We start from the raw sequence: 25,906 nt of genomic DNA on the forward strand, positions 1-25,906 counted from the left end.
GTTTCAAGATTTCTACTAACTGATTAGGGTGGTAATTTGTAATCGTAGTCGAGTATATAGGTGCGCGCAGCCTAGCGCGTAGCGGAGTTTTCACAAAAGCCGCTATCGGTCTATGTGGATTTTCATTGTGTTGCATACTTAGATGAGCGACTAGCTTCCGCATTGTATATCTTGATAATGTCATCTAACACTGTAGCAAGTTTCAAGATTACCACTAACTGATTAGTCTAGTAATTTCGTTATCAAAGTCGAGTATCTGTAAGTGTGATATGCCATTTAACCTAAGGCAAATTGTTCGATTGTTGCGCTGCGATTGACCAAAGCCGCTAGATTCAGTCAAGCGTGACCTAACAATGGGAAAACGGGAGTTTCCGTTCCATAGTCACATTCTATAGTTATATTGTCTTCTAATACGTGTTTACTGTTCACTGCTCATTTAGGCTGAAGTTGAAGGAAGCAAACGGAAAGTAAATGGGATAATTTTCTATGTAATCGCACTCGATTCGATTGCTGCAGTAATTACCCTATGTCTGCTCTGCTGCAATAAGTAGCCTAGCTTAGCTGATCAATATCTACGAGAATGGAGACAGTAGTACACGCGCGGATAAAGTCGCTTGCAGCAAGGACGTTCGGTCAACAACGGAGGATAGGCTAATACGGCGAACATTCACCTGTTAGTAGGGTTACCATACGTCCCCTTTTTTGAAAGTGTCCTCGGAGGATGCCTGAATGTTCTATTTTTTGAGAATTTTGGTTGAATGCATGTGGAAGTTGGACTGATATAGGAAATCAGCGGCTAAGTAACGTTCGGACGGGTATTTCGGGACTTGAGCCAGAAAAAATGACTTTTAATATTAGTCAACCGACCACATAGTCGGGGAAAATTTACCATTTTTTCGGGATTTTACTCCAGTATTGTAAGTCTGAACATTTTGGAAAAGGGTCCTCTTTTCAATTCCCAAAATATGGTATCCCTACCTGGCAGTCTATGGTGACAATACGAAATATAATACTATTAGCAAATCATTCAATAATGACATTTGTCCAATGTTCACTGATATGTAACCAATGAATACCAAAATTCGAACGATTTTATATTCAAAATTACACTTGTCAATTTCCTGCCCAAATCGGGTAAAATAAGTAGTGCGATAGCACCCACATATACGTTGATACCTTTATTGGATTATAAGAAATTTAATGTCTGTGTTGCTGATGGAAAGTAAAACCGAGGCGAAAAACACGGAGCAGGAAGATAGTAATTTGCCGCATCGAATACGAGCACGTAGTATACCAAAGCGGATTTGTAGCTGCGAGATGGTGAACCGATGACAAAATTGGTACTAATTGACAGCCAGCTTGCTGCTGCAGCGATTCCAGAGAAACATTACTATTCTATTATTCCTTGTACTGGAAATCCACCAAAATTGCCATATACTGAAAAAAACCTCACGGACGATAGCAGCGATGCGAAGGAATAGCCTACTCACTTCCTACATAACAGGTTTAGGGCTGCAACGTCTAAATACCTCGTAGCACCCTTGAGCACGGCATCCCAAAAACTACGTAATGCAATTTTGCTAGCGTATACGAGAACCTACTCTCCTATAGGAAAAAACATGTCGAGAGGAAACGGTTTTTGTGATGTCATTACAACTTTGACATTATCAATGGCATAGTAGAGAGCTACCCGAAGAAAAGGCACAACTTATCGATGACGGTCTAGGAATCGATTCAGAGCGTATGTCCACAATTTATTGATCGATTTTATCAACGGCTGAGCGAAGTGTAGAATAACGCAACGCAGTTTCAGAAGCCATGCGGTAATTAACTATTATAAACGATAATCATTGTGGCGGATGGGTGGGTATGGGTATACAAAAACAGTGAGGTACGCGAATAGCGATGGTCGTACAGTTTCTCTCCTAACCATGGCCTGATCCATTTATCGTTTGTAATTTATCCCCATCAGTGTTTCATATATATTGTATATTCGATTCATCCATGCACATTTGCACAATTCAATTGTACATAGATTTCTTACCCAAATTGGTGCATGGAGTCGAAGTGTATATGTCAATCACAAATAGTAATCCAATTTCCCACTATTGCAACGAAATGAGGAATAAATCTCAGAAAAAAATACTAAAACACGAGCAATCTGACATCAGAGTATAGGCCTAATACAATAAAAGTTGCTTTACTATATCATTTGGAATAACGCAACTATAAAAGTTTAAAAAAATATTACTTGATAAATATAAAAAGAACGCGTGAAAATTTGGTAATACATGATGTAATTTTACGCAATAACAATCTACAGTCCATTTCCTGACTTGTCTGCCGGGTAGGTGAATACATGTTCTCAAATACACCGATATCGACAGGGATAGTTCCAACAATCAAGTTTGTTACAAATATTCGGTGATAACATTTTACTACCAATACTCCACTCCACTGTAATAAAATAACACTTAATCTCAGTATCCCTACGGAAAGGACGTTATATATTTTTGTCCTTGAGGGTTTTGCGGCATATTCACCGACTCATGATATACAATATACACGCGATCCGTGTATACGCAAACCATGAGTGCACGATGCGCACATGCCGCTGGGCAATGAAGGTGCAGATACAGCCTTGTACGGCTTTCTAAGTCTTTGCACCACCCCTCCATGATACCCCAGTAATACTTGAGCGCCAAGCAGGGAAGCCATGGATACCAGTCTTACTAATCAGGTCTTTGGTCTGACCAGGCCAGGGATCGAACCCACGACATTACGCTATCTTGTCGGTCCCTATACTATGAAAGTGAGTAATACTGATCAAAAAGTGTTGACTACAAAGACGATATTAATTCATTAAAAGCTAAATGCAGCGACTGCCTACAATGAATTTAGCCAGTATCATTGTAGGGTTGATCTATTGACGTCATTGTCAACATGTAACGTTGTCAACATATCAAGTCGGTCGATGGCACACTTGCGGCATATTATGAAAACGCGCGAACCAGTCAAACAATTCCTCTGATAGCGGCTTGCGTTATCTTATCAGCAAAATCGACTTGCATGGCTATTCTCCTACCTGGCGTTAAATGGGTCAGTCTCGATGTCGGAGTATAGTCTTAAAACTGTACCGCATTTGTCACAGATCCGACTGGCATTCTTAACGGTGTCTTAGGTAGGCTTACCATACGTCCTCTTTTAAGAGGATTTGTCCTCTTTTTTGACTTTTTTGAAAGTGTCCTCGGAGGACGCCCTTTTGTCCTCTTTTTTGAAATTTAGGTCAGATTTAGAGCAAAATGCGAGTGATATGCCGCAAATTAGCACAGAAGTGACGCTTCGGCGGATATTTCGTAGTGAAAAACGGTGAAAGTAGCTCTGAGCTAAAAGATGACCTTTTTTTTTTTTTTTTAGTCAACCGATCACAAAGTGGGACAGATTAACCGGTTTTTGAGAATTTCACTCCGGTTTTGCAAGTTGCAAATTTCTGAAAAAGTGTCCTCTTTTTTGATTTCCAAAATATGGTAAGCCTAGTCTTAGGCTATTGACAACGCCCGTGTAGCTACTTTCTTAAGGTCATTTTTCGCTTTCTACCACTATTTCCAGTAGTTTGGATTTCGTCAGTAACCCCTCCTTCTGCTCGAAGTCCAGCAAAATTTCCCGGGTTCCGATTCAAACGGGATCTCCACCGCCAGGAATCAAGGCCAAGTGTTTCGTTATATGAGAAAGCCGGCCGTCATTGGACAGCGGCGACAAGGAATGATTCGGGGTAATCGCGTAACCGCCTGCAGTCGGAATAGGAGACCGCGGGCTAGCTGTGGACGACGTAGTCAGCCTTAACCTCGGAGATTTGAAAGACTGCTTCGAAAACTTCGAACTAGACCTTGCGTTGCTAGACGCAGAGTCTTCGCTAGGCGATAAAGGCGACAACACCGTGTGAGGCACTGAGGTAGAGGTAGCTTTCGGTAAACAGCGCGAATAACCGATATCGTCGGACATCAACGGGTTGTACCCGCTGTGATAATTCAAAGCGGCTAAAATAGAGCCTGTTTTCAGGCTCAGTACAGACGTGGCGATGTCTTCTCGGGTGGGATGCGAGGCTGTAATTTTCCTCAACCTGCTCTGCCCGCGTAAATCGGGCTGATTGGCAGGTCGCGTCGCGATTGCTTGGGTATTGTGCGAGTGTGTATTGCTTACGGCCCTGTAATAGAATCGGAAGGTTTGGAATGCAAAAATTGCGAGAGTGTGTCTGTGGTTAACCTTGGTTCCGGTATTTTCGTCTTTTTGCTGTGATCTTGTAATGATTCGAGTCGGTACGCCGATTGTCCTGAAATAAACAATAATCTTTGCATTTCTAGTGTTATAAAGTTAGGATACGATCTTTCTGACAGTCGAAAAGACGTGATGGTTAAGTAAGGCGTAGTAACTTAGGCTACGATTGATACAAAATCATTTGTAAGGCGATGTTATATCTGCATCTCAGTTCAGTTTATCAATAATTTGATGCTTTCAATACACCAAAAGAATGCGATAAAAAGAAAAGATAGGAAGGACGTGCAGGAGTCCTTCTATCAGACACTCACCTTGGTGTATGGGAGACATTATCAATTTACGCATTGCTTTAATAATTTGGTACTGGGCGATGGCCTTTCAGAAGCAAAAATGGATTCTAAACGCCTCTAATTCGAGTAGTTTCGCAGACCCTGGCTGACTAGCCTACTGGTAATTGAATTTGACACCACTACGTGTACTACTATTTCACCAGCGTAAGTGGCAATTTCAACCACCGCAATCGGAACGCATAATCAAGTATATATTAACAGCATTATATTGAGATCTAGAAGTATTATGGGCTACAGGGATAGTAAAATACCTGATTTGAGATGCCCCGACAAATTTGCATGCTGCGTTCTCCGGTGGGCAGAGATGAACCTGTACTTGCCGAGTTCGTTTTCGCCCGCGAACAGTTGCCCGTTTTCGAGATTTGAGACGGCAGACGATTCCAGCCGGATCGACTTTGTCGGCCTGGAAAAATCCGTATGGTTAAGCGTCTTAATTATTACACAGTCACCTTTTCTTGTTCTTATGCGACACTTGGACGACTAAGAACAATAATTTTGCGACACCATCGTTCCGGGAATGCAAAAATTAACAATGACCAATTCAATTGAATAGTATATTCATATTGAAATGGACCTGAATATTTTCGGCTGGCACTCCTCAGGGGTAAAATATACCGTCATCAGAATGAAATTTCGAACAAGAGAGCGTTCAATGTACTATTTTTAGATGGTGCACGAACTCCTTTTGTTGACACAGCCTTGGTTGGTTGCTGGCGATTACCCATGAAGAGTGTCAGCCGAAAAGATTCGGGTTCATTCCAATATGAATATACTACTCAATTGTATATTGAAGTTCTGTACCCCCAAGAAGCTCTTAAAATGTCCCATTCAAAAATATAGAATATCATTGTAGTAGGTCAGTAACGAAGTAGTACTATATTTTCTGAATACCAAAGCAGGTTTTTCAAACTTGCACTACTCACTCAAGTGGTCATGTTATGTGACTACTTCCACTTCAACTTGCACTCAGGCAAAACTAATTACATTTTAGACTTTAGTAAAGTAGTTTTGAGATAAGTTTTCATAACGTTTACGAGTGAAATTGTCATAACGACTGGGTGAAATAGCATCTAACACACTATCACAGTAACGGAATATGTTTCCAAAGACTGCACGTATTTGCAGGGCTGGGCAAATCGAGTACTTTATTGATCCGATTCTGAATCACGTGATATGCTTCGAGTCGAGGATTCGAGAACCACTCATCATGATGTGATACCAGTATGCAAGGTGTCAAAGTTCGAATATGTACCTTTCATGAGCCCACAAGAATATAAAACCTGATCTCCATCACCCTGAAAATTCTTTGCTATTTTTTCGTCCATACCGATTTCATTGCACTTTGTGACAATGTTGTGGGATGGTAATGGCTTCAGAAATATGTAATTTCCAGTCACCTTCGTAGCTTCGTACTGCATGCTTCGTATGCTGTGTCACGGACAATCAAGGTTTCAAGGCTCCAACAGAGGAAATTAGTATCGAAACTATAATTCTTGTTAATAAATTACCTTTCAGTGGCGAGGAGCGTAGAATTTCAGTACTCGTTTACTACAGACTCGAATTATTAAAATTAATACTCGATTCAGATTCGAGTACTCGAACCATTGTGCACATCCCTACCTATTTGCAGTTTGATCAGTTCTTTTGCATCAGTCGCGAAGACGTCTCTTCTATCTTCGAATGCAGCCACGTCCGATCAATTGCTAAAATTATGCGCTGCTCGACAAAATCTACTTTTTGAAATTACTTACTCGACCACTATTCATACCATGTTCTGCTTTCACTTGAAGTAGTTTTGAGATATCTTGGAAATCACTATTTCTACTTGTGACTGAGAAGCAATTTATAGCATGACTTGTACTTCACACTTCGGGAAATATGCCGAACTAATATCAGGCTGCATGACCACTTGACTAATTGATCAATTAACATTGTAAACTTGTATTGATTTAGGGCTTAAACCAAGCTTAATTTACAAGGCCCGATTCATCGCCTGGCATGAGTATATGTTACATATCACATTTAGAAACAGATGGTTTACCGGTGAGCACTTTGAAATTTCCTGTAATTTATCGCCGCCAGTGGGGCCGGTTTCTTCAGGCCTCTTGACTGCGCGATGTCGTACTCCGACCAATAGCCGCTCGCAGGACTTTTCAAACGGCTTGGCAGAGTCCTGCCCGTTCCGGAGTGATCGGAATGCGCGGCGCTGAGAAAGTTGCCTCTCAATTCTGCAAAAATTTGGTAGCAATCTTAAGTGGAGTATTGGCAAGATATTTTCATAACGATATAAAGACGACATGAAGTTGGCCGCCGGTATGTGTTATTGTTGTTTGTGGTTTTCATGACGTTTTTCGACAACAATGGTCATTTTCACCAGGCCGATCCCGTATCTCCCGACTAGTAGCACGGCTCACAAGGTTCCTATGGCAAGAAGGAGCTTAGATAAACCTCCAACACTTGGCAAGAGATTTTGGACCCGAAGCCGTAAGCCAGTTGTGTTGTAGCGATGATATGACAGGATTGATGACGTTTTTCTTTATTAGTCACACTCAGGATACTCACAGTGCCGGGGTGCCACGAACTACTACGAAAAAACTTCAATTCCTTTTTCAAATTTTCCAGTAGGGCAGAAACCAGCTAGTGATCCTGGCAAGGCCAAAGACTGCCGAGATAGAAGCAAAAACTTGATATGATTTTAGATTAGATTTTCAGCACAATACCAGATTACCAAGGCAACAAAAAAATTCACCGACGGGTTTTAAGAATAGGCGATAGAATTTTACCTTCCAGACTATCGCGCATGTTCGATGACGAATGGAACGCAGAATCCGCTTCTATAGACGACAGCGAGCTGCTCGCGACATGACCTTGAATGTTGTACTTGAGGCCGTACTTTGAATGCGCGGCCGGCTTCACGATCACGTGACTCGATTTCGAAGCCGCGTTCGACAAACCGGAACTACGCGCCGAAGAAGTCCAACTTCTCGTGTACTTTGCGTCAAAATTCCTCTCGTGCAACAAGTCATACCTCAGTGGGACGGACTCTAATTTTTTTCCTAAAAACTCGCAATTGGAGTCTACGTCATTTCTGGCGGTGCCAGGCTCGGGGTCTAGACTGTCCGGACTGTCGGCCGATATTTTAGTCCTGGAATGTCCGTTGATTAAGTCTTCTTCAACTTGGCCCTCGCGTTCGTGTCGCTTACGTATGGTGGATACAATGTCTGGGTAGTAACGGGTCGTCCTTTGGCCGTAACCGGTTTTTGGCAACAGTTTCAGGTTCGGGTCCGAATATTTTTGGTTCGAACTACGATTTTCCTTTTCCGCCAGCAGTTCTTTGTCTGGTTTCAGGACTTTTTTGCGGTTTGCGATGGCATGCCCGCGACGATATTTCATACGGTTCAAGGTAGAGCTTTTCTGTTGTTTGCGGTTTTCTACACCGTGCTGACTCGCCCCGAGTACTGCCGAGTCTGGTTTCTTTTTCGCGGAGTCGGCGCTTGCGTATGAAATAGCATTGGTCCCAGGCAAATTGTTTTCTGGAATGTAGAAATTACGATAACGATAATTTCAATGAACAAGTTTCATACTTAAAAGTTACGCCGTAAAAATTTGGTGACGGCAGGTGCGTAAAATTTGCGTCGTCTCTACTTAGACTAATGAAACCAAACTCCCAGTAATCTAATTATAATCTTAATTGCAACATGTCATTGTGATCTAATCTCTGATTTTCCCGAAAATGCAACCGGAGAACTGTAGGCCCATCATGCCACAAGAACCGAGCTTAGTGTACTGACTAGAGGTCGGCCGATTATCGAAATGGCCGATTATCAAGGCCGATATTTGGAGCTTTCCCGATTATCGATATCGGCCCATGAAGGCCGATATTGCGGCCGATATTTTACATTTAAAAAAAATTCAAAAAAATTGGAAATTCAATGCTCCGTGTTCTCAATCTCAAGAAATCGGTGACGCAAAGGGTGATATATGACAGATTTACCCTTGCAGGACGAGTTTAACTGGGTAAGAATGCAGAGACACTATGCTTCCTGCAATACAGTCTACCTTTTCTAAACTGATTTGCGATTCGGTATCATGTTTTGCTTTTTGGGTTATCCCAATTTTCAACGAATGTGCACAATAGGGTCCATCAAACCACTAGGTGTCGCTAGACTTTAGGTGGTAACCGCCTTTGTTACGTATGCGGTTGCCGTCATCAGAAACCTGTAGGTTACTTTCTCGATTGTGTAAGGGTATTTTATATGCAAAAAATGGCTACAACATATTCTACGGGGACCGTGAACTCGCTATAAAATGAACTAAAACTTCGGAAAGCTTCTACGGAAGGAAATAAGGCCACCACCTCGGCTACCACCTCAGCACCAGAAGTTTTCGAAGTTTTAGTTCATATTATAGCGAGCTCACGGTCCACGTAGAATATGTTGTAGCCATTATTTCAATATAAAATACCCTTACACAATCGAGAAAGTAACCTACAGGTTTCTGATGACGGCAACCGCGTACGTAACAACGGTGGTTACCACCTAAAGTCTGGCGACACCTAGTGGTTTGATGGACCCTATTAAGCAATAATTATTTTCAATTTCAGTTTTCTTGTTTGTTGTTCAGCTTTTTGTGGCATGAACAAGTGCCATCTTGCCTAATATGTGATATTTTTGGTGAAATCGTTCTCTGCTCCTTCCATATTAATATCGGTTATCGGCCTTGTGAGTATGCCGATATATCGGTATCGGCCTGTAAAAATCAATATCATTTGACCTCTAGTACAGACATCTGCCAATCTCATGCATACGCGAATGAACGCTGGTTTGATATCAATTGAACTTGATTTATATTGTATTTCTTTTTCACTCGGAATTGAATTCAATTTCCAAGATTTCGCGAATTCACCAATTCTAATTCCAATCTAGTTTGGAAAAAAAATGTACCCATAAGTCTAATGCTAATTTGGAAGATGCCGCATAGCTATAATTCTAATTCTAATCTAATTTGGAAAACTGAAAATTGTCTAGCTGTTCAATTCTGGCAAGGTGTGTCTCCCCACTTAAAAAAGCTTAACAATTCTAAAGTGAGATTCCCTCTACATATTACAGGTATTGTAGATGACAATTTCCACGGGCAATTTCTCAGGATTAGCGTCGTATTCGTAACAATGCAAAATTGAATTCTTAAAATTTTCATATCTTTTAGCCCACTGCGGTGTTCACTCTGAATACATTGATGGATTCTTTTATGTAGAACATAAAATCCGTTATGCTAGTAATTTCTCCTTCAATTCCTAGAATATATCTGATTGACGGGGTAAACTTTTTGATGTCAGCATGTGGACATACAAGCATATTTATCAGCACGCTCGGTCACGCATTGGCAGTACAAATACGATTGTAAATCTGACTTTTTATCAAGAGGATGATTGTTACGAGAAATTCGATAACAATTTAGACAACTCATGACATATTTATTGTCCATTGTACAAATAGTATCGAAAACTACTCATGGATGTAAACAGTTGGATGACAAGGTATTGTGGACTTGCGGTGTGATTCATGAGCGTTGAATTGGAAATAAATTGTTCCGGCCGAGTCATCAAAATATTTCTTATACCTGGATCAACAGCAGCTGTCAACTGACCCTCAAATGCGGAGTCTTTATGGAATTCGCCTGTGCTTCCGTGCACTTCGGACCTTGCTGTTGCTGATGTAGTCGGCGTGTAATGCAGATTCTTAAAACAGGGAATGATCGCAATGATATCCAGGATTCCTAATTTACATGACTGACAAAGAAAGCGATGCAATTAGAAGTGTTCTTTCAGAGAGAGAGAGAGAGAAATATTTATTGATTCGTCCACCCGTAAAGAAAATAACATTGACGCATGAAATAATAACAAGAAACATAACGGCGTAGGACAGGGTGTAATCGACAAGACTCTGGGTAGGGTCGACTAGTCTGATCACACCCTGCATTCAACAATTACAGATATTCTTTATAAATTTGGTTGCATCAGAACTGAGATGATACCAATCATTTTTTACATCGCCCCTTACACTTTGCAAGCAGTCTATTCAAATGCACACACTACTAAAGCTCTTTGAGTTTCACTTATAATGGTAATGACAAGATAGCGTAATGGTGAACCGTCCAGCTTCTTGATCAGTAGGTCGTGGGTTCGATTCCCGGCTGGGTCAGACCAAAGCCCTGATTAGGAACACTGGTATCCATGACTTCCCTGCTTGGCGCTCATGCATTACCGGGATAGCATGGAGGGGTGGTGCAAGACTTAGAAAGCCGTAACAGGCTATATCTGCACCTTCCTTGTCCAGTGGCATATGCACATCATGAACTCATGGTATGCATGTGCGCAGATCGTGTGTATGTGTATCATGAGTCGGTGTATATGCCGCAAAAACATCAAGGACAAAAATAAACTAGGTCCTTTTAATGAAAGTTGTAAAAACAACATAAAGGTAGCCTACAATTCCTCAGGATAAATCATTGAAATTGAATTTCAAGACTTGAAACGACAGGCTATTCCAGCCGGATCGATTTTGTCGGCCTGAAAAATCCGTTTGGTTAAGCGTGTGATTATTACTAAGTCCATTTTTCTAGTTTTTACAACACACTTGGATGATTAAGTACAATAATTTTGCTACACCATCACGCTGGGAATCCGGAGATTAGCAATGTTCGATTCTTAAATACAGAATATCATTGTAGTAGGGCAGTAACGAAGTTCTTCTACATCTATTCAAAACCAATCCGAAAACTACCTTCTTTACCACAAAAGGAAAAGTGTAAAAAGTAGTTTTGTGTCAAAAGCAATCAAATAGAAGTGGAAGTATTCTGAAAACACAACCGATTCAGTAAATAGTGCAAGCAGGCACATCCAACTTGAGTTACCTACGGAACATCTTACTGTTAACTCCCCCCGACTTCGCTATTGAATTCGTTTGACTTGACATCAGCCATGACATGTGATACGTACCTTGACAGGTGCCCCTCCGATGACAGCCGGATTCCGAAATGCCTTCCTTGTATTTTTCCTAGTCTCGAGATAAGCAATGTTCTCCGAATTAACCTGTTCATTTGGCTCATTTGCCCCGACGCCCCACGTTCCATCAGTCACTACTGACGTGTCTGACGCGTTCGATACTGAATAGTTTGAGCTTGGACGGGTCACAGTTGAGTTTCTTTTCTGAAATAAAATTCTTACTGTGTTGGGTTGGAAATGATGAAAAACGTATCCTTGAAATCTAGTAATATTCCATGGAAACAAAGAAATAGCTGTTTATTTTTCTCGTTACCACTTTTCACAACTTTTCGGTACACACTTTGCTGGCACTCAAGCAGAACTAGATGTCACAGATTTCTAGTCAAGTGCTATAGAAGCAGCGATTTCAAAGTAAGTAAAAAAGTAAGCATACTATGCCGAGTTTTGCCTAGAAGATTGCATTTTCTATTATCAGCGGTAGTCGTGGTTTGAATTCTGGATTAGGCTCGAATCCGAAAGTTTTGCTCGATTTGGAATCCAAGCTATTCCCCTCATCGGTATAAAATTTCAAATTTTGGACTTGCAAATCCCAGATTTGGATTTGGCTTATACTCAAGGACATATTTGAGATCAGGATTTGAAATCAGGATTCGGATTTTCCAACACGTACTGACGCAAATAAACCGGGTTCGATTTGATATCGCACCTTTAGTTTGTGCTTCGGTTTCTGGATCGGCGGTATTAGAGCGGCTTGCGTTTTTGCTCGCTCTTGCATCGCTTGAAATTCTTTAGCTTTAAACGAATGCGTCTTCAGTTTGTGATGGCCCGGTTCGGTCTGCGACTTGTCTTTGTGCGTTCGTCTCTTGGTCGGGTCGCTGGCGCAGCGTCCTTCGCTCGTTATTGCAACAACCTACAAAAAAACATACTTGTCGTATGAAGAAGAATAAGTGATTAAATATAAAGAATGTGCCTTATTTGAAGTGTCATTAGCTATTTATGTTAGTCACAAAGATAATTTTGCAATTATGAAAGTAGCCACATCAGATTTACCGGGGAAAAGTACCAAATTTACTTTCTTCAGCTTTACAGTTTTCAGACCCTTGATTTTTTACTTCAACTTCTCAAGCACTTTTTACATGTTTCGGTAATCACGACTTTTACTTGTAATTTGCGCAAAAATTCATGGCGTAACTGCTACCCTGACAACTTTGACGACCTCTGCGCCGCTCACAATAAACCATTATATCGACAGAATTCATATATTTCGCAATCTCTCTTTAGTTGTCTCAATCGGAGACTAGCCATGGAATACACTCGATTGAAAATCTTTACCCCAGTTTGAGTTTTCAAAATTCCAAACACAAGGAAGGAAAGGACTTAGTTTATTTCGTCCTCGATGTTTTTTGCGGCATATACACCGACTCATGATATACATATACACGATCTGTGCATATCCATGCCATGAGTGCATGATGTGCTTTCTAAGTCTTGCACCACCCCTCCATGCTATCCCAGTAATGCATGAGCGCCAAGCGTGGAAGTCATGGATACCAGTGTTACTAATCAGGTCTTTGGTCTGACTCGGCCGGGGACGGAACCCACGACCTATCGACCAAGAAGCCGGACGCTCCACCACTACGCTATTTTCCCAGTAAGGCATGACGTCGTTAGGAACTCAAAATGACTCACAACACAAACACAAACCCAGATCCCAGCCAAAGTTTTGAGCACAAAGAAACTCAAATTGACTGACCACAAAAACATAATCGGTATCCGGAGTCAAGCCGGTCGCGCGGTGGAATTTATCGATGCCCTGGTACGCGACGGCGTCGTTCACACATAGCTCGTAGCGGAAGAATCTCCCGAGCGGAACGCTGGGCGGATTCCAAGACACTTGCATTTCGTTCCGTCCAATCACCGTAACTGTCGGCTTCTCGGGAGCGTGAGCCCCTGTACGGAGCACAAAAGTCAATTATTTTGAGGCGCATATTTTCAAAATACTCGAATCACAAGGAAACGTGCTGTAAATCCTTCTGCGGCAAAAATTTTACTCACGAACTGGGTTGGTCAATAAAGAAGTACTTCTACTATTTTCAGAATATCTTAGTAAGCTGTAATCACTTGCCTTACTTAGTAAAGTGGATATGTTTTTGAACTTACCGGTATTCCATTTTATTTTTGAAGTTTTTTGAAGCAAAACTACTTGTTACGTAGAAAGTTGTCATGACAACCGATCAAAATATCATACGTATCAAATTACCTGAATATATTTTAAAAAACCGAACCATTAATATTGTCATTAGTCATTTACTTAAAAATCACTTATTCTCGATGCAAAATCTGAAATATTACCAAGCTCTTCTGTAGTTGCTTCAATCACTGCTCTATCCCCCATTCCCTTAGCAGTGGAGGCACACACGGAAACAGTGTATCTCGTGGACGGAGTCAGTCGGCCGATGATATAGGAAGCGTCTTGCGTGCACTCCAATAGTTTCTCGCCTTATGCAAATGGTCATATACGTGAGAATTTTCGAAAATCCGCTGAGGAAATTCAATTCCTACCTATGTACAAATAGTATCCGCGAAAGATACCGTTACAATGTTCCGGCATGTTCCAAGTTAAGCGAAGTTGCGACGGGGTGCAGCCCATCACCCGTAAAAATGTGGGTGCCGTCGGTACGTCTTCATCTGAATGTAGCAAGAGAATGAGACTTAGTACTAGAAATAGGACTGAAAGGGTTATGAAATAATTTTCATTTCCTTCATCAATATCAGTATATCAGTATCTTCAGCAGTATCTGTATCAGTCATAATCAGTGTTACCCTCGACATGGATCAAAATCTAAGGACAGTCACTCCAAGTAGCGCCTAGCTGCAAAATTTATAAACTTCAGACTAAAATAAATGAAAAGGTCAATACTTTCCCCAAATGCGTGTTGGCAGCCTACTTGAGCAGCTGATGACTAGCAAAAAGGTTATCAATAGGGCAAGTTTTTGCAACTTTTGCAACTTTTTTTTACAGCTTCCGGCAGCTTCCTAAATACTCGTAAGATATGTAGAATGCTGTTTTAAGCTGTTTGAAGGAATCTTATAGTGCAACGTTTTGCAAGTTTTGTCCATTTTTTTCATGCAACTCTTTGAAACATTTTGCAACTTTTTCGATTTTTCATGAAAGTATTTTCGTTTTTGGTGAAATACACAGCCAAATTCGACTGAAACACCGTAAATCAGCACCGAAGTACGGGTATTTCGGGAGCTGAGCCGGTAAATTGACCTTTTTTTTAGTCAACCGAGCAAAATGTGGTCTTTTAGTGCAACTTTTGCAACTTTTGTCAAAAATAAATAAATAAATGCAACTTTCCGCGGATTTAACTGCAACAAAAACTTGCCCTGGTTATCAATTATACCTAGATCTAACTGAAGCCCTTATAACTATTACAACATGTGGTGAGCACTGAAAATAAGACAAACTAAGAAAACAAGACAAACGGAAATACAAATCTTAGGGCTGGTATGACAACTCAGGTTATAACAGTAATGGTTATCAATGAAGCGAGCAAAAACAGTGATGGAATTGCACAACGACACACATAGATAAAGACAGTGTTTGCAACCTAAATATGCATGCAATTTTGACGATGAAATTTTAGCGGTCTGCCATTAGCAGTATTTCTGCTGTTATCCATAGTCACCAATTCTACACCAGTATATTTTCTTGGATTACAACTGACATCGAAAATCCAGAAAACATTGCAACATTTTATCTCACTGACCAAGGAAATGAACACAAACTGTTCCAGGAAAAATACACTCTGCTTTTTTTCTGAATACTTGAATGCCTGACATCACCAAGGTCACCGCAATGGTCTGTGCTTATCAAATCTCAAGTAGTTACCTGTGGTTACGGTCACAGTTTCACTGTAGGTGCTATCGTCGCCTGTTGTTGAAGTTCGAAGTTTGATGGAATAGGCAGTGAACGGTTGAAGGTCAGAAACAACATACTCCGCGTCTTGTCCTTTGTAGACAACCTTATTGTCTGGAAAAATTGATAAAAACATGTTTTACTCGTGCCCTGAAAGAGAACACTTGAAAGAATATGCATCCACTTAAAATTTTCAACTATTAACTTTGACCTGCCTCAAGGACCTTCGGTAATATGATAGCATTGTATGCTTTTACAATAAGTACGTGGATTAAGATGTGTCATTCATTCATTCGTTTCTTCATAATTTTATTGATTCGAAATACAAAAAGATTGGGATAAAATTAAAAGATAGGAAGGTATAGAAACGACTGGGATTAGTTTTTGAAATCAGACACCTATCTTAACCTAGAGCCTCGAAAGGCATGCACAATAGCACACCGAATAATAAGCAACAGGACATTACATAAAAATGCCAAGCAATGAAAATGAAGTGGCATATCACAGTAGTAGTATTTATTATGTAAATACTATATATGTATTATTGTATATAATACCAAATGCAAAGGTGGATTATAGCAATTGTGACTAGCTTCCTCACACTATCACAAAAGGAGAATTTTACATCTGCTGTGTTTTCTTCAACAGAGCAGTCACTATCACTTACGGCTTACAACACAAATATTCGGCATATGTGCCTCCTTGAAGCAATAACATTTTACAGTCCAGTATTTATGGCGTCTCAGAAACATAATATAGATTCCGTGGTACTCTTAAATCAGTGCATATTTTAATATTTCTTACACAATTCCAAGCATACAAAAGAAGACCAATATGAAATACCCAGTTACAATTCCCGTCTGGATTGAAAATACATTTCAGCATACCAGTACTACCTTTTTAGTTACTACAAAAAGGATCGCTTCTGCGGAAATTTTATTCAAATAGGTTTGCGTCCACTATCTCTACCTCTTATATCACAGAACAAAGAAACAATAACTATCTTATTCTTACCACAAGCTAGCTTGTATGTAACTTGAAATCCAGAAATTGATGACACTCGATTCCAAATAGCCTTCACAGTCCTCGATCCCAGAACTTCAACATATGGAGGGTCAGGCCGGTCAAGTTTTTTCAAATTGGCCAGAGCTGCGGTGACTTCATCGTTTAGTTCTGTATCCATGAAAAGAATCATTTCGGTAAATACGAAATTCAAGTAGATATCATTATTAGTGTTGTGAATCGCTGCATTAAGCTACTTTTGTCCTAGACCAGGAGATTAAGATGCTGCTATCTACAGCAATGATTTCACAGTAGATTGTCTGAGCTTCCGACTCATTAAAAGTAATTCTTATCGAGCCCTTATTTGTACAAAGCTGTATAAGTTGAACATAATACTGATGTATATATATCATTTTAATCAACTGCAGGAGTCTCAAGCACGCAATAAAAGATAGAAAACAGGGTTATCAAGAGCTTTGCTACTTCCTAAATCAACTGGCACTTCGGAACATCAAACAATCGAATCCAAGTAAATCCTACAGCTTTGCGTCATTAATTGTCAAGCAAGCCCACACCGACAGCCTACTGTCAGCAGGAATAGGACTTATTATATTTTTGTCCTTGGTGTTTTCGCGGCATACACAGCGACTAGCTATCGTTTCCGCCATCCATCATAATCATCAAACACGGGTTTATTTCTGTGTATCAATGGGATGCAATAAAAGCAGAGGTGGTAAAAGTAGTCAATGTTGCTCACGTAACTGGTTTCAAAAAGTAGATTTGGTTGAGGGGTCGAATACCTTAGGCAATGAGCCTAATCAGTGGTGACTATTTTGAGATTGCAAGATGTGTCTTCGCAACTGGCGCAAAGTGACGTATGACTCTACAAATAGGTGCAATTTCTGACCTAACGAGATGACTATTCTACGTGGTGATTTTGACGATTTCACCCATATAAATTATGCAAACTTATCTTAAAACGGCTTTCTACTTTTCAAAATCATAGGTGCAGAACGTAACTGGTCAAGTAGAAGAGGAAGTGCTTCCAAAATATAACCACTGGAGTAATGAACTTGGAGTACTCTGGGTAACATTGGATGTTGTCAAGCATTACCTTTCGACACATGCGGCCGATCCAAGACTTTCAAAAGGGACGCTTCGATGTTTGCGTTTTGACGCAATCGCAGCACCCCGAGTTTATGCGACGATATTGTTTTCAATGTCCTAAACACACCGCACAACAATCCTGTTGAGCAAATTCAAAACGCGAGACTTCAATTCCAAACGTACATAGCAGAAAACCAGCAAGCTTCCGTGTCCTCGTCCCGTAGCAACGATACAAGTCTATTTATTGCATCTTGAAAGTAATTGTTGACGAGTATCAATTGGTTACCGTCGGCATCCGCTGCTAGGCAACTAATGGCGAAGCAAGCGTTTTTGGCTCCGCCCATGTCACCTTTTGCCATCATTCGGCATAGAGACGTGATCTACAAATACATCAGAATGTAAACACTATATATTTGTCGATCACTTGTATTTATATGTGCTTCTATTTGCGCGATAATATGCGCAAATAGTGACCGCACTTATCACGGAGTATAATCGTTTGAACACCGTTTCAACACATTAATAACACTCGGGTCTTTAGCACACACTTGAGACTAACAATTTCAGAAATTAGTCTACCGGTGTTTCGCCACTTCTTGAATCTAAAGTCAATATTGTTTCCAAGCAATGAAATGCACAATTCTCGGAAGAATTGTCGAAGGTGTCAAACACAGGGACTGATTGCGTCACCGGTTGTGGATATGTTTGTAAACCTTTAAAATACAGTGGTAACAGGATCAAATCAAACACGGGAGAAGTTTGATCATCGTTACAGCTTGTAGATCAAAGCTATCACCTTTAAATGGTCAAAACCTTGTGAGATGACAAAGAATAAATAGGATAATCAACGGCTGGCTACTGGTCTGTCTGTAATTAGAGAGCAATATCTCCATAGAGAGACTGAATGTTTCAAATATGGTACCAAACAGGACAAACGTAAGGTAAAATTTCGTCCTGCATCACCAATATTACATAAGTTTTCCACCTTCTTGCTCCGTGTATTACCGTACTCAGCCGTGGTAAAAGCAGTCATCGTAAAGGTACTCAAGTAAAAGTAGATGAAATGTCATAAATTTCTACTCAAGTAGGCTACTAGTAGAACTAGCAATTCCAACTGAAAAAGAAAGTATTAAAGGCCTAGTTTTGGCTAAAATAACGAAACCTGTGAATTAGAAGGGGTGTAAGATCATAATCCCTAGGGTGTCAGTGGATAAAACCTACTTGACCACTCCAAAACAGTTGAAGTACTTTGTTACTGACCAGCTCTGATGTACTATATCAATAAACTTCAAACTGAAATCTCAGAAAGCATAATTAAACTGAAAATCACCAACTCCTGAGTTAACTTGGAACGGCAAATTACATAAAATTGAATTAGAAAAATTCACCATTTTTTCTGTGTCGGAACCATTCAACAAGCGTTCTTTTCCGCTTTTGGTGTCAAGAAGTCGGCCGATGGCAAATGCTGCGTTCATACCCCGCCCTACAAAGTTGGAAATGCAAGTATTTTACCACGCAGATGATCGAAACAAATTAAACTATCCTCTGACACATCACGCCGTTTGCTATTTTATCGTATCTGACGTTTGATGTTACCAAATACTTTACGGGTCGTTAAAATCTTGTAATCATACAGAATACGTTTGTAGCTGTGCGAATGGTAATAGAAATTAAACATGAAACACGAAACCCATACATTGTTCCCGGCTTGTATCATCATCACCGATGGTCTGACACGGTCAATGAATGGAAAAGTCTTTGTGCGTGTAAACTAAACCCACATTTGTGGCTTTACTTGAATCCATCTTTTCACAAATTTAGCCGAGCCCGACAATTTCGTCACACGTTTCAAAAAATATCAAGCCCAAGATGCCATGCCGAGTATTGCTTGTTCCGAATGTGGTGAGAGGGTAGGTACAAACATCTCAGTTATGGTCAATATTTGTGTTGTGTAAGGAGAAATGACATGTCAAAATACAATTAAAATACACATTTTCTGCAGGAAAAAGAAGAAGGAGATTAATGTAGAAGTGTGTCTTAAACATCAGTACCGATGATATAGTCCTGAAAATATACTACATATTTCAGATTCATTGGTAGCCACTTAACATCCCAGTAAAAACTATGTAAATCAGTAAGGAAACCATGACCTTGATGCCGCCCGTAGTGCAAATTTGTGACAGCACTCAACAGTACCCAGTACAATATGCAGTTACCGTACTAAAGTTTATCTTCATATAATTGATAGCCTGAGATTTAGAAATTCTAATGTCTAAATTTATAATGTACAGGGACAATTGTACATTAAATAAATTGAAGGGGTCAGATCTGGTTGGTAAACACGCCCTTCAAGATACCGCAACGTGCGTACGAACTGAAGAAACACACCAACAGCTAAATGGAAGCTTTGTACTATTTGTTATGGTCTTACAAAAACAATAAGACACAGACTTGGCCCTTGGCTCGACCGAAAGAGGATATCGCTTTACTAAATTCACAATCAAGTGCACGCTCCTGGCTCTGAAGGATTATTGAAAAAAACTCAAAGTGCTTCATATTCACTCAAGTATTTGAATAGAGTGCTTGATAGTAAGGCATACAAGGGCAGTCTAGGGGTATTTACTACAGGCTCACTTCACGTTGCATTAGTGAAATCCAAACAATTCAATGTAATAATATGGTGCGGAAACAATAGCCTATTTTGTGTTATACCAAACTTTACCTCTCCCAAGTTCAAAACAAGGTAGCTTGGACACAAACTTACAACTTCCCGACTGATTGATACCATTGTTGTGAGGAATTACGAGATTCCTTTACAATAAAAGTAAAAAAGCTATCTCATTTGGATTTCATTATCATCAAGATCGTTTTAGGCTATCAGGAAAGGCCAGATTGAATCTTGTCACAGTGAGATGATGCTAATATTTGACAACAAACACATAACAGTGGCTTAGTGCACCATATGTGTTGCTTTGTCGTCAATTGAAGAACGTAGTGTACTTCTAATTAAATTCCAATAAAAAATCTGTTACCCATAAACCTGTCTGACGTTTTATTAGCGTCAAATTCATCATGACAATATCATGAAATAAATTGAAATATAGGCTTAAAACCGAAAGCTATCCTAGCCAACTATGTCCATTGGACAGTAGCATTACCTGCAGAATCGTTACCGAGAGATTGAACAATTCTCTGCAGAATATAGCTTGAACGGCTGTGGTCCAGTAAGGACTTTCTTCCCAATTCAGATATTGTTAATCTGCAAAAGCATATGCCGAATATGATTTTGACAAAACCTAATAATAACTAGACACAATTAATACGAAGTAGAATTAAAGTGATGGCCGTTTTGAACACATATAGAGGGTCGGTATTTAATTGTGATATAGTAAAGTATTATCCGTATTATTGCTGAATATTGCCGTACCTATGGACGCATAGTAAAATTTTCCAAACACATAAAATCAGATCACAATCCGCAACTTAGGCAAAACTACCATTGTTTGGTAATATTTGTATGAGGTTACTATACATACAATAATTATACATGAAAAAACAAATTACCAAATCCTAGTAAGGTACAATTACCACGTCCAGGATTGGGAATAAGTTTAGCAGCAATCAATTGACCGTAAGACTCACCTTGCAAGTACGAGTGCTGAATTACTTGCAGTCCAGTGATTTTCCGACCCAAGCAGGAACGTGGTATTTGTTATCATTGCATCAGCGCAAGCTTGTTCCAGCATCCAAGCTCTGCCTTCCTCTGTTTCTGCCTGAATATGAAGAATGGTTATAAAATAATGATATGTGGCCCATATTTTTCAGGAACCAAGTTTATCAATAAACATTTTTCAGACTTGGAATGATCGTTTGAGCCAGCGGATGGGCGTGTGGAATTTTACAGCTCATGTATAAAACATTTGAATGTCATTTGTTTATATGTATCAGAAGATATAACAATCGGTTGATTCATTGAGTAATGTTACCATATTTGTAATACCACTTTCTGTGACATGGTGGGTCTCTGCATTTTATATGCGACCCCATTTGTGAACAACCACAAAAATGCAAATCAGCGGTGATTTTAAAACTTCTGTTATAGACCTGTCTCAAGTAAAGCCCAATGCACAATACACAGTGCACACACTTAAATAAAAACTGTATAAGATGCAATGTTTCAATTCAATTTATTGCCAAAAAATTCATCATTTCGAAATACAGCAAGACTGCAATACAATGAAAGAAAGGAAGGTGTCGGAACGACTTGGAGTAGTCTTCGAAATCAGACACCCATCTGGCCTAGGGGATGTAAAAAAGGAGGCATGTACACTGAATGAAAAGTAAAAGAAAATAATATAAAAGGACAGGTGACAACGGAAGGTGAGATCGATATGTCAGGTGGCGGTCCGGTAAACTAGAATGCTACCTAGTATTTATTCAGTAGAAATTGCAGATGCAAATCACGATATCAGCTATATTATACATAAGTAAACTTTAGAAGGGTAATTTAAGCAATGAATTAAATCACTATTCTAAGTCGGATCGTAATGAGATCACAATGGCAATCTGGTACCTCTAAACTAGCTTTAGGAACACATATTCCAGATAGTGGGTATGAATTAAGGAATTGGATAGCATCCACAATTGGGTATGATTTTTCCCAATTCATTGGCATGAACTTTATTTTTAGGTAGCCTACATATCGAAGAGAATGAAAATAACTCTCTCTGTTATTGAAAACAATGATTCAAATTTTGTTAACTCTTACGAGTGTTCCCAATGTTCCGGCAGCGTTCATCACAGTTTCTGCATCCTCCACTTCTAACATATGTGTCAAATCCTGAATGAAATATTATAAGAACTTTCAAACCAGTAGGAAGAGTGTTGCATTTTAACCTCTAGCGCATTCAGAGTTTTCCGGCCGCTGCCTTTTAATATCGAAAATATACGCTTTGATCCTTCTTCAGTTTCCGCCAGACTTCCGATAACATAGGCGGAATTGCTCGCCATTCTGGAAAAAAAGTTAAAGATGACATATTATTAACACGCGTAACAACGCCAAAAGTGGTTACAAATCAGGTATTTGTAACGAGCATGACAGTAGAAATGATATTGCTAAATACGCAGTGATGAAACGCAGCGTAAGGAGAAATTGATCAATCACATTGAAAAATCACATTCACACAGGATTTATTTCTGTTGTTTGAAGGAAAATAATGATATGAGTATTCGGCACACATATTACAGGTATAGAACACAGAATAAACAGTCAAACAGTGCCATTTCCTGACCATAGGCTATGTTTGCACATTGTTGAGAAATTCTGATGGCCGTTATCAATCACTTATTATTAGATGATATTATATCCTGGTGACCAAGAATAAATTCATCATCAATAAGCTATCGAATGCCGATTCCAATGTTTTAAGACAGTTTTTTGAGAAATTTGGTGGTCTTAAATAAGCAACAAGGTATACTTGTACTTAATATGTTTGATAGTCATCTCACAACAGCAAATCTACACAGATGGAACGTGTTTATGGTCAAACATGATTTTACCGATACTTATTGCAGTTTCGAGAATATTTCCTGTCATGGAGACACAACCTACAAGAATCTTTCAGAATAGATGTGAAAATTTGACTTACAAAAACTGTGCGACTCTAGCAATGAATTACTTTTTACAGGGCAATATTTAGAAGTACTGTTCTTGAATGTCAGAAGCCGTTACTTGAGCGACTCAGGAAAGGCAACTGGCTTAGATTTAGCAGTAAAATAGATTGCTACTGACTACCTCTAGAAGATATGATGCTAGACTTGCATAATTGAACAATAGCAATTAAAGAGAGGTGCCAGTGCTAGTGCATGTCTCAACTCAAGAAAATACTGGGGACTTGATGAACAAGCGTTAACAGCATATACTCTTCCTATATTAAGGGACAAAAGAATAATAGGTCTGCTGCTTACGATTTCCATGAGTCGACATACCGAGTGATTTTCGAAGATAGCATTGAAAGTACCGCCCACAATACATCCTCGCTTCCTGGGTTCTTCAAAGCATCGTGTATCGTCTTCTCCTTGTCATTATTAAGCTGTTCAACTAAGGATTCAAGCGCCTGTGCTCCTTCATCTGCTTTTGCAGAAAGTATCTTGTCAAAAGCATCTGCCATTACTGAATTAAAAACGTCGCAGAAAGAATAAGATTAGTATGAGTCAGTCTAATCCCGCGCCATTGCCACAATCAAATGATTCTTACTCCTATTCGCGAACGGATCAGCAATTCACAAGCTAAATCTTACAGAAGTATACAAACAGCAGCAAGCGTATTTGTCGTAGTAACGTAATACTACGTACCGCGGCAAAAATACCGCAGCAAAAGCCGTAGGTACGGCACAGTATACTGATATTGATTCGGGCCTCTAGCGTCTCTTCACTAGGGACGACAATATGGCAATCTATCGCCACCTTCAGGTGGGAATCATGCCAAAACATGATGCAAGTGTGATTATCGACTTCAGAATCAGTTTATTAACATTTTCATCATTTCAAAACACCACAAGACTGCGGTACAATGAAACGATAGGAAAGTGTCAAAACGACATGGCATAGTCTTTGAAATCAGACATCCATCTGGGCCTAGGCGATGTAGCGAAGAGGCATGCACACTGCACAGTTGCAGACTGAATGAAAAGTAAAACAGAGGATATAAAAGGCTACCACAAACCACGGCTTTGGAGCAGCCGTAAATTTAAACTGCTCCAGCTCCGGCTCCGGAGCTCTCTCCTATCATACATTAGCTCCGGCTCCAGCTCCGGAGCCGCATTATAACCACTGCTCCGGCTCCAGCTCAGGCTCCGGCTCTGAAATTATCGAATGGTCCTGTCTATATCAGGGGTGGCCCGCAAATGTGGCCCGCGAGAGGGTTTTGCGTGACCCGCGAGGTAATCTCCTATTATATTCTCGAAAATGAATTACTCAGATTGTGAACTTGCAATGCCAACCAAAAATTACAATTCTGGCTGCGACACTTGGGATGTTGATGACTAAAATATTAGTTCCGACGCATTGGCAGATCCAGGGTCCAGTCATATTTTCAGTAAATCGTCGTACATTACAATAAACTAAAATAGTAGCGAAATTTTTCTTCACGCTACACGCGTGTTTAATTGTCACACGATTTCTTGCTTGGTAGCCTACCCCCTACTGAAAATGAAAAAAACGCCTAATTTACACGATTGAGTCTAACTGTATTCGCAATTACGGAAAAAAGTATTTTCGCGTTTATGCTCGCGTAAAATCGTCGACGGTGAAATGTAGGCACAAAATGATTGTCGCATATTATCGGAGACCTTCGATATCGATGTGTCCAGACGCCGAATAGTCGTGTCCTTGCAAACTGAGCCTAGCGGGTGGTATACAATAGACCCGCAATACTCACCTAGTTTATTTATAAACTTAGAAAATTTTACCCGCTTGGCGTGGCTAGTGGACCGCGCACTCGTTCGTCAATTCCATGTGCCCCTTTAGCCGAAAAGGTTGGCCATTCCTGGTCTATATAGATTACTAATCTACTAATAGGCTAGTTATCTATAGTAATCTAGAGTCCGTCAACCGTCAGTAACATCCGATGCAGCAACAAAGACATATAGGTGCTGCCGTGCCGGCTTGTGACTTCATACTGAATACTTGTCAATTGTCGACAACATCATAGTTGCACTAGAACGCAATTTACTCCATGCCATTGCTCTGCACAGAATTAAAATCCAGGCCTGGTGTTCAATTATGATAAATCAGCAGATGTGGTTGTTGCATATATAATAGCATCTTATGAAATAGGTCGGAGCCGGAGCTACTCCTCAAATAACGGGCTCTAGCTCCGGCTCCGGCTAAATTTTATGTAGAGCTCCGGCTCCAGCTCCAGTGAAAATGCACTGCTCCGGGGCTCCGGCTCCGGGCTCCGGCTCCGGCTCCAAAGCCCCGCCACAAACTACTACTAAATGGCTACTACAAACGCGGCCACTATCTAAGTTTGTCCTCTAAAGACCACCTTTCTTACCAATTCTCCTAATGTCTACTCGCCAATGCGACTGTAACTCCATGTCGATGGGAAACATGCAGATGTGGTCAATAACGAAGTAGGCCTACTTCTAAGTTTTCGAAGTACTCAAGTAGTTTTTCATTACTTGTTGTACTTACTCAAGTAAATATCATTTTCGCTACTTCTACTTCGTAATATTTTGTGATCTA

At 40.1% G+C, this 25,906-nt stretch overlaps 1 protein-coding gene across 3 annotated transcripts; it reads right to left on the minus strand.

Moving 5' to 3' along the window:
• Positions 1 to 1,968: 1,968 nt before the first annotated feature.
• Positions 1,969 to 24,018, minus strand: LOC145458520 (uncharacterized). 3 transcript variants are annotated; one of them, XM_080336915.1, is made up of 21 exons: positions 23,627 to 24,018; positions 22,556 to 22,670; positions 22,428 to 22,499; positions 21,302 to 21,432; positions 20,818 to 20,918; positions 19,048 to 19,142; positions 17,843 to 18,039; positions 17,667 to 17,776; positions 16,565 to 16,723; positions 15,524 to 15,664; positions 14,191 to 14,316; positions 13,981 to 14,127; positions 13,382 to 13,578; positions 12,335 to 12,538; positions 11,623 to 11,832; positions 10,272 to 10,362; positions 7,409 to 8,158; positions 6,667 to 6,853; positions 4,877 to 5,028; positions 4,264 to 4,330; positions 1,969 to 4,204 (listed from the first exon to the last, which is right to left on the minus strand). In XM_080336915.1, exons 1-21 carry the CDS (start codon positions 23,827 to 23,829, stop codon positions 3,676 to 3,678), a joined length of 3,984 nt encoding a protein of 1,327 aa, XP_080193041.1. In that variant the 5' UTR covers positions 23,830 to 24,018; the 3' UTR covers positions 1,969 to 3,675. The 3 variants fall into 3 exon arrangements, with proteins under 3 accessions (XP_080193041.1, XP_080193039.1, XP_080193040.1); XM_080336913.1 differs by having other exon boundaries at positions 10,245 to 10,362; positions 23,627 to 24,017; XM_080336914.1 differs by having other exon boundaries at positions 10,245 to 10,362; positions 23,648 to 24,016.
• Between the last annotated feature and the right edge of the window lie 1,888 nt (positions 24,019 to 25,906).

The sequence above is a fragment of the Botryllus schlosseri genome, chromosome 16 (genome assembly GCF_051294905.1).
Source record: "Botryllus schlosseri isolate E-star chromosome 16, Bs_hap1, whole genome shotgun sequence".
Taxonomy (NCBI): domain Eukaryota; kingdom Metazoa; phylum Chordata; class Ascidiacea; order Stolidobranchia; family Styelidae; genus Botryllus; species Botryllus schlosseri.

Coding starts and splice junctions, on each gene's coding strand:
- LOC145458520 (XM_080336913.1), bottom strand. CDS start 23,829: ATGGCAGATGCTTTTGACAAGATACTTTCTGCAAAAGCAGATGAAGGA. Junction 22,500..22,555: donor AAACTCTGAATGCGCTAGAG/GTTAAAATGCAA, acceptor TATTTCATTCAG/GATTTGACACATATGTTAGA. Junction 14,317..15,523: donor AACTGTGACCGTAACCACAG/GTAACTACTTGA, acceptor TGCTACATTCAG/ATGAAGACGTACCGACGGCA.